The 19677-nt window shown below is 47.1% G+C and overlaps 1 protein-coding gene across 1 annotated transcript; it reads left to right on the top strand.

Annotated features, from left to right (window-relative positions):
- The first annotated feature begins 216 nt into the window (after positions 1-216).
- Positions 217-15087, top strand: LOC128831567 (lymphocyte antigen 6E-like). Its single transcript, XM_054018105.1, has 3 exons — positions 217-399; positions 12894-13013; positions 14182-15087. The coding sequence occupies exons 1-3, from the start codon at positions 348-350 to the stop codon at positions 14385-14387; spliced, it is 378 nt and encodes a 125-aa protein (XP_053874080.1). The 5' UTR covers positions 217-347; the 3' UTR covers positions 14388-15087.
- The last annotated feature ends 4590 nt before the right edge of the window (positions 15088-19677 follow it).

Below are 19677 nucleotides of genomic sequence, written 5' to 3' on the forward strand. Positions count from 1 at the left end.
GTGCAAAAGCGTTTGGCACAGGAATGCTTTAGTCCTGCTTCTCCTCCTCCCTCCAGACTGCAGTGGGGAAATGAAACCAAACACAAAGACATTTCTTGGGGCACTGGATTCCGTTAAGACTCTGAGTCTTGTTGCCTCTGGCTGCTCTGGAACTAAGAAAAAACCCATGTGAGCAAACTCCCCTGCCTATTCCACACCCAGCCCAGCCATCAATCTTGTGTCTCCTCCCCACTAACACGCAGTCTTTGCATGCGCTGCCTTCACAGGCAACCACCAAGATCCTCATTTATAACCAGCCCCCCAAGAAGCAGCTGCCTTTCTGCCCAGGCTGTGACGGCAGGCCGAAGATGAAGGCTTTTCTTCTCACCCTGCTGGCGGCGGTTCTGTGTGCGGAGCAAGGTGAGATGCTGCTAATGATTCCTCTGTGCCTGAGAGAGAGCCAGGGAAGCAGCTAGAAATGGGGGGGCAGAGGGGGATTTTTGCACCACCGTTGGCAAAGATTCTACCTTGAAGTGGGAGCTGGCACTTCTGCAAACCTCCCTTTGCAGCCAGCCGCTTGGTAGTGCGAACAACGGCTGGTGCGGTGGCTGTCTTTTCAGCATTAGCTTGTGTGGATGTAATAAAAATAGGTCAATGCAGGCATAGCAAGTTATCTCCGTTTCATGATGTTTAGGGGGATGCAGTGCTCTGGGTGCAAGAGGGAGCACACTTCTGTGGAGCTGAGCTCCTTCCAACAGCAGCATGTCTTGAGAGGCCTAGAGGGAGATATGGGGGGGGGGGGGGTGACTAGCCCTAGAGACCTGTCTAGTCATCTCTTAAAGAAATCTTTTAGACGGTTATCCTCTGAGCCAGGCTCTTTTACTCAGGGCGATCAGGGCTCCTCAGCATTGCTTTCTTGCAACCATAATTTTGCAAGTCCTTCTCGTGTAATCAGCTAAAAACATAAGGGTCTGATTGATCCCAGATACAGTGGAGTAAATCAGGAGTCACTGCACTGAATTCAGTTAAGCTGGCGCAGTGGAGCATCGGCACAAGTGAGATCAGACTCAGGCCCTGCGTTCTTACAATGCTGCAGTGGAATCCCAGTAATACTGGACGGGGGTCACAGCCGTAGGTTCTGGTGGGAAGAGCCACTGGTTGATTCTTAATGGAGGATAATTTTACTCCTCCAACTCTTCCTGATTCATCTGGTTTTACAAATAAGGAGGTCTGGGGCAGTTTGATACTTGGATGGGAGACCTCCAGGGATAAAAGGTGTTTGTGGAATGGGCTTTTATTTGTTTTGTTTTTTTGTCACAAAACCTAGGAAGAACCGGCTCAGTTATTAACCAATGAATGTTCACTTGTTCAAAGATTTCCCCATTTATAGTCTCCCAGATGCTGTTGTTTTTTGATCGTCTGTACAAACATATTAACCCCCTCTCTTATTGTTTACTCACATTAACATACATAAATAAGTCACCCTAAGACCCAAGATGCCAGGATAAACTGCAGCCACAGCCCAAGGACTGTCTCCAGCCACCTGGGTTTCTGGTTCTGTGGGGTCCATAGTGAGAAACAACTAGTTGGTTTCTCGCTGCTCTTAAGAGGGCAACTACAGTGATCTTAGCTGCCCCCTCTAGATACTCACTCCAGATCCCACACTGCAGTAGCTAAGCCCATCGTGATGTCAACAAAGTGGGTACAAAGAGTGTGTTATTTTCCCAGATCAAATTAAGCCCAGAGCATGAGAGAAATCTGCTGGCCCCTGTGCCTGGACAGTAGACACCCTTCACCAGGCAAATGTTGTTGAAGGAGAGCAGTGGCTGCGCGGATAACGCAGACAGCCGGTGTGGGCGGTAATGGCTTGATTCAAAGCCCAGTGATGTCAGCGGGAGTCTTTCCACTGACTGCACTGGGCTTTGGGTCGGGGTTTGAAAGCCTTGGCCGAGCTCTGCTCTTTGCAAGGTCAGATTGCACAGGTCTTATCTGAGGCATTTCATTAGGGCTGTGTTGTAACTCACGAGTTCTTCTCTAGTCGCTGAGCACCGAAAGCTTAAAATACTGGCACTAGAAAAGGTTCAGAAAAGGGCAACTAAAATGATTAGGGGTTTGGAATGGGTCCCATATGAGGAGAGATTAAAGAGGCTAGGACTCTTCAGCTTGGAAAAGAGGAGACTAAGGGGGGATATGATAGAGGTATATAAAATCATGAGTGATGTGGAGAAAGTGGATAAGGAAAAGTTATTTACTTATTCCCATAATACAAGAACTAGGGGTCACCAAATGAAATTAATAGGCAGCAGGTTTAAAACAAATAAAAGGAAGTTGTTCTTCACGTAGCACACAGTCAACCTGTGGAACTCCTTGCCTGAGGAGGTTGTGAAGGCTAGGACCATAACAGCGTTTAAAAGAGAACTGGATAAATTCATGGTGGTTAAGTCCATTAATGGCTATTAGCCAGGATGGGTAAGGAATGGTGTCCCTAGCCTCTGTTTGTCAGAGGGTGGAGATGGATGGCAGGAGAGAGATCACTTGATTATTGCCTGTTAGATTCACTCGCTCTGGGGCACCTGGCATTGGCCACTGGTACTGGGCTAGATGGACCTTTGGTCTGACCGGTACGGCCGTTCTTATGTTCTTATGTTTATGTTCTAAGATTCTTCCCCTGGCAAACTCTTCCGTTATCTGATTGGTGGCAAGTGGTTTTTCCTCTTGCATTGCTTAGTCACAGCCGCTTAAATAATTCCTCCCTCTTCATTACGTTTTCTATTTTTAGACATTTTTCATGAGCCCGTTGGTTCTGATTTTCCTCTGTAATGTACTTATTAGTACTGGCATTTGACTTGGTGCCGTGTGACATTTTGATGTAAAACTAGAATGACAGAACGTGAGCCTGGCACACATTGACTACGGCCACGTCTACCCTAGCGTGCTTACAGCATCACAGCTCTACCGATGCCGCTGCCCCTCTGTAAGATCTCTCCTGTAGCTGCTGTCTGCCGACCGGATAGAGCTCTCCCCTTGACAGAATTAAACCACCCACAATGAGTGGTTGTAGCTGTGTGGGCGGGTGAGCGACATAGCGCTGTCCACACTAGCGGTTAGGTCAGTGTAACGTATGTCTGTCGGGGGAGGGGGGGCGGTGTTTTTTCACAGCCGTGAGCAGCGTAAATTTTGCTGACATAAGTGGTAGTGTAGACCTGGCCTAAAAGCTGGCTCACTGATAGGTATCACAATGTAATTATGAATGGGGAATGGTCAATGAGTGGGTGTGTCTCTAGTGGGGTCCTGCAGGGATCAGTTCTTGGTCCTACGCTATTGAACATTTTTATCAATGACCTGGAAGAAAACAACATCATCACTGATAAACTTAGAGGTGACAGAAAAACTAGGGGAGTGGTAAATAATGAAGAGCTCAGGTCACTGATAGAGAGCAATCTGGATCGCTTGGTAAGCTGGGCGCAAGCAAACAAGATGCACTTTAATACGGCTAAATGTAAAGGTCTACATCTAGGGACAAAGAATGTCGGCCATATTTACTAGAGGGGGGGACTCTACCCTGGGAAGCAGTGACTCTGAAAAAACTTTGGGGGGCCATGGGGGATAATCTGCTGAACATGAGCTCCCAGTGTGACCCTGTAGCCAAAAGGGCTAATGTGATTCTTGGATGTATAAGGGAATTTTGAGTAGGAGTACAGAGGTTATTTTACCTCTATATTTGGCACTGGTGCGAGCGCTGCTGGAATCCTGTGTCCAGTTCCAATGTCCACAGTTCAAGAAGAATGTTGGTAAATTGCAGAGGGTTCAAAGAACAGCCATGAGAATGTTTAGGATTAGAAAAGGGGCTCTATCTATTTAGCGTAACAAAGAGAAGGTTAAGGGGTGGTTTGATCACAGTCTGTAAATGCCTGCACAGAGAACGAATACTCAGGGGCGGCTCTAGCTTTTTTGCCGCCCCAAGCACGGCAGGCAGGCAGTCTTCAGCGGCATGCCTACGGGAGGTCCCCAGTCCCGCAGATTCAGCGGCATGCCTACGGGAGGTCCCCAGTCCCGCGGATTCAGCGGCTTGCCTGCGGGAGGTCCCCGGTTCTGTGGATTCGGCGGCATGCCAGCGGGAGGTCCGCCGGTCCCACGGCTTCGGCATACCTGCCACCAAATTGCTGCCGAATCCGCGGGACCGGCGGACCTCCCGCAGGCATGCCGCCGAAGGCTGCCTGACTGCCGCCCTCACAGGGATCGGCAGGGCGCCACCCACGGCTTGCTGCCACAGGCATGCGCTTGGAGCGCTGGTGCCTGGAGCCGCCACTGCAAATACTTAATAATGGGCTCTTCACTCTAGCAGAGAAAGCAATATCAATATCCAATAACTGGAAGTTGAAGCTGGGCAAATTCAGACTGGAAATAAGACATAAATTTGTAACAGCGAGAGTAATTAACCATTGGAACAATTTACCAAGTGTCATGGTGGATTCTCCATCACTGGCAAATTTTAAATCAAAATTGGCTGTATTTTTAAAAGTTCTGCTCTAGGAATTGTTCTGGGGGCAGTTCTCTGGCCTGTGTTTTATAGGAGATCAGCCGAGATGTTGACAATGATCTTATGAATCTGTGACTCTAGTACAGACATTGTTTATTGTACATGTTACAGGAGTAGGCAGAAGCACAGTTATGATTCAGGGCCCATTTTGCCGGCTTACAAGCACATGAAAAAGCAGTCTCTGCCCTGGACAGTTTACAGTCTAAAGTAAGACACAGTGTAATAAGTGGGTTGAACACACGATTGGATGGGGGCTGGGTTAGGGTTTCTGTGTTAGGAACGCAGATTAGCCACAGAGCAATTGGACAGTTTCAAATCAAGGACATTTTAAAAATGCACCTATAAATATATCAGAAATATTGAGATCAGTAATTGCTATGGGCAGGAATACAACAATGTTGTAAATTGCACCTAGCTACTCAATATGAGTATTTGGAATTATGATAAAGAATTCATTTTCACTCCTCTTTAACCATGTTTGCCAGCGTAGCTCTGGGAGAGAGAGTGGAGCTGGATTTTATCCTGGCTCACACATCCTCAGAATTGTTTAAATGTGATCATAAAATGGTTATTAGTGAGAGGAAGGATGATCCGGTAGATCGGGCCCTAGAGTAGGACTTGGGAGACCTAGGTTTAAATTCCTGTTCTGCTACAAACTTCCTGCATGTCCTTGGGCAAGTTACTTAGCCTCGCTGTGTTTCAATTTCCCTATATGTAAATACGGAGGTGTTGTGAGGGTAAATACATTAAAGATTCTGAGGTGCTCAGATGGTATGGTGGGGGGGGGGGCTGTATAAGAATCCCTGTTAAGAGCTAAGTTACTGGTGATGAGTAAACTGGAGTGATCCAGGTTAAATTTGTGGCACTGATGGTTAAAAATGCAAACTGAACAAAGACCATCTGCCTTAGAGTCACCGAGGGACAATCAATGTGGAATCTCTGTGATGCCATTTGTACTGACTCAGAATTGAACCATCAAATTAATTCACTGATTCATGGGCTCCTTGGAGGACCGTGCCGTCTGAGGCTGTGTCAATGGGAGGCTTTTCTCTGGCTTCCATGGGATTTGAATCAGACCTGTGGCTCTGAAATCCTGCCAGGTAGCTGCAGTTTAAACTGCTCCGCAGACTTGCTAGGAAACCAGCCCCTTCCTTCAGGATCAGGCAGTGACATTTTGACCTGACGATGCAATGCATGTAACTATATATTCTTGTGAGGAAGTGATGGGGGTGGAGCTGTTTGAAAACTGGTCTCGGCTTGTTCTAGCTGCATTCTCCAGACCTCCCACTCATGCCGTTCAATTAGTCTCTCTTAATAAAGCATCTGTTGATTTTTCTGGTTTGACCCTGGACTCCTAGTAGCCTTAGTCATGAACCAGGACTGCATTACGCCAGGTGCTGTATAAACACAGCACAAAGAGCTTACACTCTGGGTGCTCAGTAATAATAAACAGTGACCCCCAAAGTGCACGTAGCCGTTCGAGTGCACCAGGCCAATAAGCCAATCATCACAGTGTCTGTATTAAAAAAATGACGGAACCATCAAGAAGCACCCATGCCTGTGTTCAGCCGCTGATCAGAGCCCAGCTCTCCTGCCTTCGCTCACTTTACTGAGGAGCATTTCAAAATCTTGCCCTTCTTTTCATCAGACAGACAAGAAGCAGAATAGAAGGTGCTGGCTTCATGGAGGGTCCGGGAGCCGTCGTGCTGCTGGAGGGGGTGACAGGTTCCCCCTCAGGTGCCACCTGGGACTGGGGTACCATTTGTGACAGTGTACCCCATAAGGCTTTATGCGGGGGTGCTCATAAATGTATGTAAGATATAATTGGAATAGGGTTTTGCTACATATGCCATGTAACATATCTATGTAAAGGTTATGATCTACTGGTTATGTTCATCCTAGTTGTATGCAGGCACCATCTGGGTGTTCAAAGTTATGAACATTGGCTGTATAATTGCTTGATTTCTAAGTAGCCTTGGTTAGAACATTTGGTCACTTCTTGGGAAAGGAATATGCAAATTAAGTGCTCAGTCAGGAAGCGCTTAACAGACAAAAGAGCTTGGAAGACTCCAATCCACATAAGAAGTCTACCTGAGGATGTTCAAAGTAGTATGTGGGTAATGGCTGCTACCTGCAAGGCTGAGTCATGCATGGGCATGTGACTTGCCCATGTGATTCCGAATCTCCATTTTGTGACTGGATTCTACACAGGGTGAGGAGGGGGTCTCCACCCACAAGAGAAAGTCTATTTAAACCCTTGGGAGACCCCTCCATTTTGTCTTCAGCTGGCTAAAGAAGGAGCCTCTCAACCCCCCAGGATACTTGAAGGAAACTGGAACAAAGGACAGTAACTAGAGGGGGTGTGAGTGATTGCTGGACCCAGGCTAAAAGGAGATTAGTCTGTAAAAGGGAGCATGCTGGAACTGGTGAGGATCTTATCTGTATTCAGTTTGATTAGACATAGATTTGCACATTTTATTTTATTTTGCTTGGTGACTTACTTTGTTTTGTCTGTTAATACTTGGAACCACTTAAATCCTACTTTCTGTATTTAATAAAATCACTTTTTAAATTAATTATCCCATCTCCTAGAACTGGAAGGGATCCTGAAAGGTCATTGAGTCCAGCCCCCTGCCTTCACTAGCAGGACCAAGTACTAATTTTGCCCTAGATCCCTAAGTGGCCCCCACAAGGATTGAACTCATAACCCTGGGTTTAATAGGCCAAGGCGCAAACCACTGAGCTATCTCTTCCCCCACTTTTGACTTATTAATTAACCCAGAATATGTATTAATACCCAGGGGAGCAAACAACTGTGCATATCGCTCTGTCAGTGTTATAGAGGGTGAACAATTTATGAGTTTACCCTGCATAAGCTTTATACAGGGTAAAACGGATTTATCTGGGTTTAGACCCCATTGGGAATTGGGCATCTGAGTGCTAAAGACAAGCAGACTACTGTGAGCTGTTTTCAGGTAATCCTGCAGCTTTGGGGCAAGTAATTCAGACCCTGGGTCTGTGTTGGAGCAGACGGGAGTGTCTGGCTCAGCAAGACAGGGTGCTGGAGTCCTGAGCTGGCAGGGAAAATAGGGATAGAAGTAATCTTGGCACATCGGGTGGCAGCTCCCAAGGGGGTTTCTGTGATCCAGCCTGTCACACCATTGACCACTGACCTGCCAGCCTGGGCTCCCTTTACACTGTACTGCTGTGACCAGCCTGCCAAGCCCTCTCCTAGGCTCCAGTCTGCACATTCTCCAGCACAGACACAGGTGGGGACACACCCAGCTGCAGTTACATGCAGACACTGTGATCAACTCTGCATGGGAAGGCTCCAAGTAAGGAACTGCCCAGATACTCAGGCAGGCAACCACCTCTGGAGTGTAAACTGAAAATTATTCCGTCTTGTGCTGCACAGGGAACTGTACAGCATTATCTCATGAAATTCACCCCCTCCCTCAATGCGGAGAGGAGTATACAACAACTTTCTGTCGCAAGTTATGACTCCTTCACACTGTTTTTAGACAAAGCAAAAACAAGTTTATTAACTACAAAGGATAGATTTTAAGTGATTATAAGGTATAGCAAATGGATCAAAGTAGATTACCTAGCAAATAAACAAAAATGCAATCTAAGCTTAATATACTAAATATGAACAGCAGATCCTCACCCTAAGAGATGATACAAGCAGGCTGAAGATTCTTAAGGGACAAGCTGCACTTGCTTACAGCTTAGAATCCCCAGGTGTTCCATTCATAGGCTAAAAATCCCTTTAGCCTGGGTCCAGCACTTCCCCCAGTTCAGTCTTTGTTCCTCAGGTATTTCCAGGAGTCTCTTTGGGTGTGGAGTCAGTGAAGAACCTCAGTGATGTCACTCCCCTGCCTTAAATAGCTTTTGCATATGGCGGGAACCCTTTGTCTGAAAGCTTGGTTCCCACGCCAGTCTGTGGAAAAACACTGATATCTGTTATGAATTATACCTTTAAGACACATACAGTTCGTTCTAGGCCGAGGCACGTAACACAAACTTACCACTGCGGAGTATTACACAGCCAAGCCAAAGTTTATTACGCCCGGGTGTGGTACCGTCCTACTAGTTAGGAGGGACCCCATACATTGTTTACAGCCAAGCTATATACAAAACGAAAGGCATGCAAGCCTTGTGCAATGTAAGTTTTAGCCAATGTACAAACATATTTTTTATTTACCACCTATTCCCGCTGGACACTCTCCCCGTGCTGACCAGTGTAGCAATGAGCTAGGAATTTCTTCCCTCAGGAGGGCCTTAGGTCTGCAACTTACAACAGAAGGCAATTCTTGGCATTCCTTATATCTTTGTTTCCAGATGTCTCCCTTCTTTCCCCTCCCTGGCTCCTGGTACATGCTGTATCTACTTTTAACTGATAATAGCCTTAAACCATAAGAAGCAGTTGCTTACGCTAATTTTCCTTAACATATTCCAAGATGGAGTCCAGCATCAGGTGACTTGGTCACATGTCCCTGTGGTGTCATAGCAGCCATGAGTGGGAGGCTGTCTGCAGCGTCCTCAGGAAGGCCTCCAGGTGGGAGATGAGCCTCTTCTAAGACCTATTGTTTTCTCTAAAGGCCCTTCCCCACCCAGCTGTTCTAGTGGGCGTTCCCCAGGCATAAACACATTTGTAATACAGATACATAATCAATATTCCTAACTTAAGATACAAAAATGATAAATGCATACAAATAGGATAATCATATTCAGTAAATTATAACCTTTCCAATGATATCTCACATGACTTATCTTGCACAAAATATATCATAATTATGCCATAATCATATCATATCTCTATGAAGAATATGGGGTGCAGCGTCACAGAGAGCAGGCTAGATCAAGGTGACTGGTGGGGGAGAGCCCGGTGTTCACCGTCTATGGCATGTATGCTGTGGGGCCAGTGGCGTAATCGTGCCCCCGCTCTCACTGGAACTGTGGGGTGTTAGTGGGTGTTGTTGCCAAAGCCAAGATCGGAGTGTGCCCTGCCCACTGCTAGGTGGTTGTGCTGGGAGAATTGGAGAAGAGTTTCTCTGCTCCCCACCTTTGCTAGGTTAGCTGCTAACTTTAAAAAATGATGAGCAGTTGAAAGAGCACTTGACTCCCCACCTGGCCCCACTTGAGTCGTGTGAGTAAGGCACGCCCCAGTGTAAGTGGAGTAAGTGCTTGTAAAATGAGTTGCATCCTCTTCTAGTGTCTGGGCCGCAGAGGATAACAGCCCACTACTGCTTCTAATTGGAGTTATTCCTTTCCTACCAGTGGTCAAGGTCTGTATTGTGTTGCTGAAAGGCCTGGGTTCAAACTCTGCTGGTGACCCATGGAGGTGGAGGGATTGTTGCATAAAAGTGGCGAAATCAAGCCGTGGGATGAACTTAATGCTTTAGATCTTGTTTTTCCTTAACCCATCCCCTCCTTCTCTTTGTCACCCTCACGCATCACTTCCTGTCCAATTTGCACTATAAATTCTCTAGGACAGTGGTGGGCAACCCACGGCCAGTCAGGGTAATCCACTGGCGGGCCACCAGACAATTTGTTTACATTTGCATGGCTGCCTGCAGGTCCCAGTGGCTGCAGTTCGCCGTTCCCAGCCAATGGGAGCTGCAAGAAGCGGTGGCCAGCACATCCCTGCAGCCCGCGCTGCTTTCCGCAGCTCCCATTGGCTGGGAACGGTGAACCACAGCCACTGGGAACTGCGGGCAGCCGTGCAAATGTAAAGAAACTGTCTGATGCCCCACTAGCAGATTACCGTGACGGGCCGCGTGCTGCCCGTGAGCCGCATGTTGCCCACCACTGCTCTAGGAAATGCACCTTGCCTCTCTATTTGTTTCTATGAAGCATCTAGCATGCTTCTGACACTGTAATAATAATAACCAAGCTTCTTTGGCAAGTCAGAATGAATTCTCTGGTCTTCCATGTGATACCCATCTATAAATAACACATCATGTCATTCCCACTTCATTTGTCAGAGCCAGCGTGAGCTCATATCTCGAGTGCCACCCACTATCCATTGGCACCTGTCTCTTTGCAAATTAGTCCTTATAAAATATTGGACCAGCTCGAGCCAGGAAGGAGTTGTTTCCCCCATGCATATTAGCCCTGGTGCCCTGTGGATTTTTGTGCCTTCCTATGAAGCATCAGACAATGATTACTGCAGAAGGGAGGATGCTGAACAACTGGAACATATGGTCTGATCTGGGATGGCACGTCTTCTGTATGTAACAGTGACTACGTAATACAGACATGGTAATCAGAGGGGACTGAACATAGGGTCTTGAACTCCAAACTGTAGGCCTGTATCACTCAAACTAAAGGACAATACTTGTAGCTGTAAGAAGGAGGTTGTTGAAATTGTTTGGACCAACCTGTAGAGGGAGGCATGCTCGCTCCCTTAGCTAGTGTCATAGAATCACAGAAATGTCATGTTGATGAGAGCTCAAGAGGTCATCAAGTCCAGCGCTCTATGCTGAAGCAGGACCAAGTAAACCTAGACCATCCCTGACAGGTGTTTGTCCAACTTGTTCTTAAAAACCTCCAATGACTGGGATTCCACAACTTCCCTTGGAAGCCTCACAGTTCAGGTTTTCTAAACTTTTTGTTGCTCTCCTCTGGACTCTCTCCAATTTGTCCACCTCTTTTGGTGACCAGAACTGGACACAGTACTCCAGCTGAGGCCTCACCAGTGCCAAATAGAACAGGACAATTTCCTCCTCTGTCTTACATACACCACTCCTGTTACTAACTCGAGAATGATATTAGGCTTTTTGAAACTGTATCACATTGTTGACTCATATGCAATCTGTGATCTACTATAACCCTCAGCTCTTTTTCAGCAGTACTAGCACCTATTGTTCCCTATTTTGTAGCTGTGCATTTGATTTTTCCTTCTGAACTGTAGTACTTTGCACTTAACTTCCTTGAATTTCACTTTGTGAATTTCAGACCAATTGTGTAATTTGTCAAGGTCATTTTGAATTCTAATCCTGCCCTCCTAAGTGCTTGCAACTCCTCCCAGTTTGGCATCATCTGCAAATGTAATAAGCATACTCTCCACTCCATCACTCAAATTATTAATGAAGATCTTGGACAAAATCGGACCCAGTACTGGCTCCTGTGGGACCCCACAGGATTTGCCTTCCCAGTTTGACACTGAACCATTGATAACAGTCTTGCAATCAATTGTGCAACTGCCTTATAGTAATTTAATTTAGAACACCTGTCTTTACTTTGCTTATGAGAATGTCATATGGGACTGTGTCAAAATCAAACTATATCACACCTACTCCCTTCCCCCTATCAACTAGGCTAGTTATCAAAAAAGGAAAGTAGGTTGGTTTGGCATGATGTTTTCTTGAGAAGTCCATGGTTTTTTTTTCTTTTTTTTTATAACCCTATTACTCTGTCTGTAACATTATGGCTGTGGAAAGGAACATGCTGAGAAATTATTTACAAATTGGTGTCATAGAGGGTGTTGGGGGAACTTTTCAGAGGCATAAATAGCAGTTGGATGCCCAGCAGCCATTTCTGCCTTCGAAAATTTGCTCCTCTGTGTTTTGGATCCAATCTGGCTTTAACGAGAGTTTGGCCTGAAATACCAGCTGAGAACATCAGAATATGGTCCATTTTGATATTCATTTGCAGCAGGTGACAGAGATGGAGATTAGAATCATAGAAGATTAGGGTTGGAAGAGACCTCAGGAGGTCATCTAGTCCAACCCGCTGCTCAAAGCAGGACCAACACCAACTAAATCATCCCAGCCAGGGCTTTGTCAAGCCAGGCCTTAAAAACCTCTAAGGATGGAGATTTCACCACCTCCCTAGGTAACCCATTCCAGTGCTTCACCACCCTCCTAGTGAAATAATGTTTCCTAATATCCAACATAGACCTTCCTTACTGCAACTTGAGACCATTGCTCCTTGTTCTGTCATCTGCCACCACTGAGAACAGCCGAGCTCCATCCTCTTTGGAACCCCCCTTCAGGTAGTTGAAGGCTTCTATCAAATCCTCCCTCACCCTTCTCTTCTGCAGACTAAATAACTCCAGTTCCCTCAGCCTATCCTCGTAAGTCATGTGTCCCAGCCCCCTAATCATTTTCGTTGCCCTCCGCTGGACTCTTCCAATTTGTCCACATCCCTTCTGTAGTGGAGGGACCAAAACTGGACGCAATACTCCAGATGTGGCCTCAAAAGTGCCAAATAGTGTGGTATAATCACTTCCCTCGATCTGCTGGCAGTGCTCCTATTAATGCAGCCCAATATGACGATGGCCTTCTTGGCAACAAAGGCACATTGTAAACCAGGAACAAATAACATATTCCTGCAAGCCTCTAACACGGGGTGTGTTTTCCTTTTGCAGCTCACTCACTGGTGTGCTTTACCTGTAAGGATGCATCCTCCAACTGGGAGTGTCTGGGATCAACTATATGTCAAAGTGACGAAAACTACTGTGTGACCACGTATGTTGGTGCAGGAATTGGTAAGTTTGGGCATGTTCTGCTTATTGTCTTTCCATAGCACTTTCCCAGATGACGTGCTGCTCCCGTTCCAGATCACTGGGTTTTCCTTCCTCCTTCTGCTGGAAGGATGAGACATGGCTGATGTGGAATTGGGGAATCACTCCTTGAAACCGAATGGCAGGAGACTTTTGCTGGGACACGCCAAGGTAGTGGGAGCCCCCTTGCTCATTTGTGAGGTTTGCACAGGAGTGAATGACTGATAGGAGGACGGTGCAGGCAATGTCAGGCTTCTTGTATCAGGGGGTAGCCGTGTTAGTCTGTATCTACAAAAACAACAAGGAGTCTGGTGGCACCTTAAAGGCTAACAGATTTATTTGGGCATGAGCTTTTGTGGGTAAAAACCTCACTTCTTCGGATGCACCGAAGGCTTCTTGTACATGAATGGGGGGCTCTATATCTACCCCTCCAGTGTTGTCTGAAGTCCTCAAATGAGTTTCTTTATAGCCCAGTCCTGCAGCTGCTCTCCAGCCATGCAATGGTTTAAGCACCAAACGTCTGATGTGCTGGTGCAAGGTTCCACTATTGGCATGTGCAAGTGAGAGAATTCACACGCTCCAATCCCAGTGCCTGGCTGGTTGTGCCTGCAGAAAAGGAGGCCGGGTTGAAGCCTTTTGGGGTATATTGGTGTCTGCTGCTTAATGAGCTGTGCTGTGACCTGACTACTACCAGCTCTTTCAAGCTCTGAGGCTCAATAGCAGGAGACAGGAGTCAGTCACCTCTCGGCTGCATCCCCACAGCCCCCCCTGAACTCCCAAAGCCCTGTCCAGCATGCAATGGGCAGAGTGTGACAATCTGGAATGGATTCTCAGGGTTCTCTTTGGCTGTTCCCACTTCCTGGCCAGGAATCTGAAGAGAATGTTCCCAGATGGTTACATACGGGTCTGTAACTGCTAGGAAGACACTGTTTTCATGGTATATAATAGCAGTAGTGACTTCTAAAGGCTGGGTATTCACTGGCAGAGCTAAGGCTGTGAGGCTATTAACTGCTGAGAAATAGCCTCCTCCTCTCAGGATTGCTTAGCTACATCAGTACAATTATCTCCTTTGCAGAGCTAAGGATCTCCTGTCCGAACTCTGGGCAACATTTTAATCTTGAGTCTCTTTCTCTTGTTTGTTTTTCTGGTTCAGGTGGACATTCCGGGCAGAGCATCAACAAGGGGTGTGCTTCAGTTTGCCCCAGCGGTGGGATAAACATAGGGATAGCAGCTGCCTCTGTTTCCTGCTGCAGTTCTTTCTTGTGCAACACCAGTGGGGCCACCAGCGTGAAAGTCAGCTACTCGGTGCTGGCCATGGCGATGTTGGCCAGCTTTGTCTATATCAAGGCTGGACTGTGATCGGGCCAGGAAAAAAACCCATGATGCCCTGAAGAACCTGCTCAAGCTTCTCCAATGAGACACCAAACCTCCCTCTGTGCAAAGCTATACTGGGGTTACCAATGGTGCCCTTTCTTCCAAACTCTCTCTCAGAGCCCATTAGACAATACCTGCCCTCTTCCCGTTCACAAGGAAATCCCGCTGCTGTCACTGGGTGCCCCTCTGTGCCTCTCAGCAGATCTGGATTGCTGCTCCCATGGTTTGGGTGCAGGAGGCCTGGGAAGCTCAACTGAAGAGTGCAGCCCCACTGGGGAGATGCCCGCTTGCACTCTTGACCCATCAGGAAATGGTGGATAATGTTGGCAGGGTTTCTGCTTTTATACCCGTAGTCCCAGTTGATGGGGCTGATTAAAAAAAGGTCAGGACTCACCAGAAAATGTTTATCCCAAACCACCTTCAAAGTGGAATACATAAACACCCCTGCCTCTTGCTACCGCAGAGACATTTCCCATACACGTCACGCTAGGGATCAGTGCCAGACTGACTGCTGGGAAGGCATGATCCAAAACCAAACCTCAGATACATTCACCCCCGGTTGGATTCTGTTTTTTACATTGTTTTCTTTATTCTGCTCCTTGTCTCACTTTTCTTATGTAAAATGAATGCAGTGCTCGCACTGTGAGCATCAAAGCTGAATAAATACGTTCCTGTTCTTGCCTGAGCCCAGATGTATTGTGTGTCTCTTTGCTTGCTGGAAAAACAGGGTGTATGAGGTGCCCTTAGCCGAAAGATCAGCTCATGGGTGCAGCATAACTGCTCCTTGGGACAGCTGCTCTGTGGTTCTCAGCAGCGCCATCTCTCTTGTCACTTTTCATCCTAACACAGACCTTTACCTCCCATGCCTGCCCCCATCGCCCCTCCACTATGGGCCCTGAGGAATGAACACTTGAGTTGATTATTCACCTGTTCTCCCAGCTGTGGTAGCTGTAAGTTGTCCCACAGACCAGACGCTGCCTTGTATTGTTTTACTCCCTAAAAGCTCTTTCAGATTCAGTCTGTTTGACTGAGGCTGGACAGGATGAAGCGTGAGTCTGGTCTACCATAGACGTGTAATATGGGACTGGAGCAAACACTATGGGAGCAAAACCACTGCGGGGTCAGTCTGTATGTTAGATATTAGCGTCTCTCCGATTCCTGCCTTCCATCGTCAGTGAGTGGTGACGGAAAACCCTGCGGCTATATTTAAAAACAGCCATAATGAGCAAGCTCCTTTAACCCCTTGTTGTCATCCCAGAGTGCCCCCATGCGGGCAGGTGTGGTGTTGCAGGCGAGCCCTTACTTTGTTTTCCCCTCACCCAGGGTAGTGGCAAGTCCAAACAGCCTGTTAAATGCTAAAGAGCACCCCCTAGTGGAGGGTGTCATTTATTAACAGAAAAGCCCAGGCAGAACATCAACAAATTTTCACCCCAACATCCCGGCAGGTGAGTAGGTCATCTTAGTCCATGTCCCTCACCTAAATCCCATGTTTTCCTCTACCCAGGATTTTTCCCCAGGGTTCCAGTCTGCCCTGGGGTTCTGCCTGTTGCTCCTGCTGGAGTAACATCCTTCTCTGGAGCCAGTGGGTCAGGGAAGTCTGTCTGCTGTGACTCTTCCCCAGGGAAAGCAGATGATCCATGTGAGGTCGGGGCTTTCAGCCTGTGTCTGGGTGACCACCAGCTGAGACCAGGTCCTTTAGGGTGCCTGCAGACTGCCGTCCTCTACCTAGAAGGTGCCCGTCTCCATGAGCTCCTCTGAGAGGCTCGCTGTCCCGATAGGTCCCCAGAGAGCCCTGCTCAGCCCTCTGCCTCAGGTTTCTCCTGTGAGCTGCCCTCTGCTCCAGAGGAGCCTCCCATCTCCCATTGGAGCTGCCCTCTAACTGCGCATGGGGAACCTTTATTAATCAGCCACCAGGGGCAGCCAATCATCCCCTAGTGGGGCTTTTATCAGGCAGTCGGGAAGACTGGGCCTTGGTTCCCCATAAAGAGCAGCTAACCCCATGACACCCTTTGATCCAATTCCCCTTGCATCTTACAATGTAGCGGGCCTCGAGTGAGTCAGGGTCTTCAGGATCGGGCCCTGGCTGGGAAAGGAACAAAGAAGGTATAAATGGAAATTGATATCAGACAGTTTGTGCACTGCTGTCGTTTCAGACTTTGGGGTTTCTGGAAGTTGGCCACTGAGGCACCCCCAGAATACAGGATATCCCCTTGGTTGCATGGGCCCATCCCCACCAGTGTGACCCTGTCCCTGCTGCCGTGACCTCATATGCTCAGGGAATGCAAAGTCATGCTGCATAGAGGATTCCATTTTGCAGGGTGCGCCACCCCTCCTCCATTGGCGTGACTTCACACATACAGTGCATGCAAGGTCATGTCACATGGAAGATGACATTTTACAGAGTGATACTGGTGTGACCTCAGAAACGCGGTGTCTCTGAGGTCATACTGGTGTGGAGAGAACAGCACACTCTGTGAAGAGCCTCTTCTGTGCATCATAGAATCATAGAATATCATGGTTGGAAGGCACCTCAGGAGTTCATCTAGTCCAACCCCCTGCTCAAAGCAGGACCAATCCCCAACTAAATCATCCCAGCCAGGGCTTTGTCAAGTCTGAACTTAAAAATCTCTGAGGAAGGCGATTCCACCGCCTCCTTAGGTAACCCATTCCCGTGCTTCATGATTATATTGGACAAAAAGGACATGGGGTTTTATATCAGTAATAGAGAGGGACAAACCTTTCAGAAACAAGACTGTCCAGCTTCAAAGTGGCTGAATGGCTTGCCTTGGTTTCTGTTACATTTAATATAAATTAATTTCCTGAGTTTCTAATATTTGGGTTTTTTTTAATATCTACAAAATTGTAGCAATAGTTTTTAACCCTTAAGTTACTGAGATGCACTTTCAACCTTAACTCCAGCTTAATGAAGATAGCTGCATGGAAATTCTAACTCACCCCGGCTTTCCTGAATACTCAGAAACAATGGTATAAGGCAGAGGGTCTTCCAGGCAGAGGCTCAGTTGGGAGGAGTAAGGATAATTTTGTGGTTAAATCACTGGCGTGGAACTCAGAAAATCTGGGTTTAGTTCCTGGCTCTGCCCCAGAGTCCTTGTGTGACCTTGGACAAGTCATTTAACCTCTACGTGCCTCAGTTTCCCCATACAGATGATGATAGTTGCTGAGCAGAGGCCTGTTCTCTAAATTGTTCAAGGTAACACAAGTCCAGCTCACCTGGTTATGTAAAATTGTTTAGAAAGGCAGTAAAGACTGGTACAATTGGATCATTTTGAGTTACAAGTTCGGGGGAGGGGGAAGTCACTACATGAGAGGAGTGGGATGGGTGGACTGGGAAGAGTGAACGTCACCTTCAAGGAGGCCACCTCCACCATCTCGTGATCCTCCGGGACCCACCAAGCTTCCTGATCAGACCGAGCCAGAGAGCCATCATCATCTCCACCAGCTTCAGCTAATTCCTGAACAACACTAGGGATGTGAGACTCAAGCTCCTGCTGTCACCTTCCCCCTCCAGGGTTATTTTCCTGACACTCCTTCTCTCTTCTGTTTTTTATTCCGTGCTTTCTGCCTGCTGGCTGAGCTGGCCAAATCTACGCCACCTTTTGCAACACTGCTGCAAGCCTGTGGCCATTAAGACAAGCTGAAAGCAATGCAACCCCGCCCCCCGAAACCTAAATCAGACTCTGATAGCATCAGTAGCTCCAGACCATCTACACTTACTGTTACTCTTTTCCCCAAGAAGAACAGCTGTCACCCCCCCCCCCAAACGACTTCCAAACAGAGGCCTCTCTCTGTATAAAAGGCTCCATATTGCTAAAGGAAAAGGGAATAAGGGTTATTGGTTGTTCCCAGGAGTGCCAACCCCAAATGTTCAAAAATCATAAGTGAGGCTCACCAAAAATCATGAGCCTGGCTTTAAAATCATGGGATTATGTAAATATAACAGATTTGGGGTTCTTTTTATTTGCCTTCCACTTTTGGAGCCTTTAGGGTGCACTGGGGTCACATTTTGAAGCTTTCTCCACGGCCACTAGGGCTAGAAACTTACTTTTTCTTTAAGGATGTAGGCTGAAATCATCACATATCCACCTGACTCCAGGAGCTGGGACTTTAAGGAAAACAATAATTATCATGAGACTCATGAGAGTTGGCAATGCTGAGTTTCATAGAGTCCAAGGCCAAAAAGGGACAGTATGAATCCCTCTCTATAACCCACGCCAGAGAACTCCCTGGAAAAAATTTCTAAGGATTATCTTTTAGAAAAACATTGAACCTTGATTTAAAAATGGCCAGTGATGGAGAATCCACTACGACTCTTGGTACATTGTCCCAATGGTTAATTCCCTTCCCTGTTAAATATTTATACCGTATCTCTAGTACAATGAAAGCCTTTACATGTAACATTTTATATCTCAAATGCTTTAACTGTCTCCCCCATCCTCTCCCATTTTTTCTGTCTTTAAGAAAAGGTTGACTAGATCTGAATGACGGTTGTTACAATCGCAGCCAGCGGTGGTAGCTTGATGTGCATATTCCAACGGTGCCTTCTGGAGGCACCTTAAAAAAACTGGCTGTAAGTAACATCAGAACAGCCCAACACTGTAGCATTTAAACCCCCATGACTTTTTAACTTTTCATCCGGATTTGGGACCAAAAGATTTATCACCACCTGGAACTTTTTCACAGGATGGAGCTTCTCTGTCCTGACGAGCTCCACTGGTGACTCCCTCCCTCTCTCTACACCTAGAAGGCAGGGAGCAGGGTCCGCACCCTCTTTGCTGTTGGAACCCGGTATGGAAAAGGTTAAGAATCACCAGATTAGACAATAAAGTAGGAATTTTCCACCGTGGTGTCTGGCTTATGCAGTGTATTAACCATCTCCTTGTGCAAAAGCGTTTGGCACAGGAATGCTTTAGTCCTTGTTAGGTATAAATAAGGAAGGAATGTTGGTACCGTTTAATGTGTTCAATTAGCTGTTTTAATAATGTATTTATGAGGTAATGTTATGTGAATCACTGGCTTTAATGAAATCCAACATGGAGTATTTGAACTGTGACCGTTGGACTCCATCTTTATAAGCTGACTTGTTTACAGTTAAGATGCTGGAGTCCCCTGGCTCAAACCGGACAGAACCAGCTTTTCCCGCCAGAACCAGCCCCCAACATTCCGTTCCCTCAGAACTCCCCCCGCCCTAGAGACTATATAAGGCCTTGCTCAGCGCCGGTGTGGGGCTGTCCGTTCCAGTGGCGGTGCCTGTGCG

The sequence above is a fragment of the Malaclemys terrapin genome, chromosome 2 (genome assembly GCF_027887155.1).
Source record: "Malaclemys terrapin pileata isolate rMalTer1 chromosome 2, rMalTer1.hap1, whole genome shotgun sequence".
NCBI classification, from domain to species: Eukaryota; Metazoa; Chordata; order Testudines; family Emydidae; genus Malaclemys; species Malaclemys terrapin.

Coding starts and splice junctions, on each gene's coding strand:
- LOC128831567 (XM_054018105.1), top strand. CDS start 348: ATGAAGGCTTTTCTTCTCACCCTGCTGGCGGCGGTTCTGTGTGCGGAG. Junction 400..12,893: donor GGTTCTGTGTGCGGAGCAAG/GTGAGATGCTGC, acceptor TTCCTTTTGCAG/CTCACTCACTGGTGTGCTTT. Junction 13,014..14,181: donor GTATGTTGGTGCAGGAATTG/GTAAGTTTGGGC, acceptor TTTCTGGTTCAG/GTGGACATTCCGGGCAGAGC.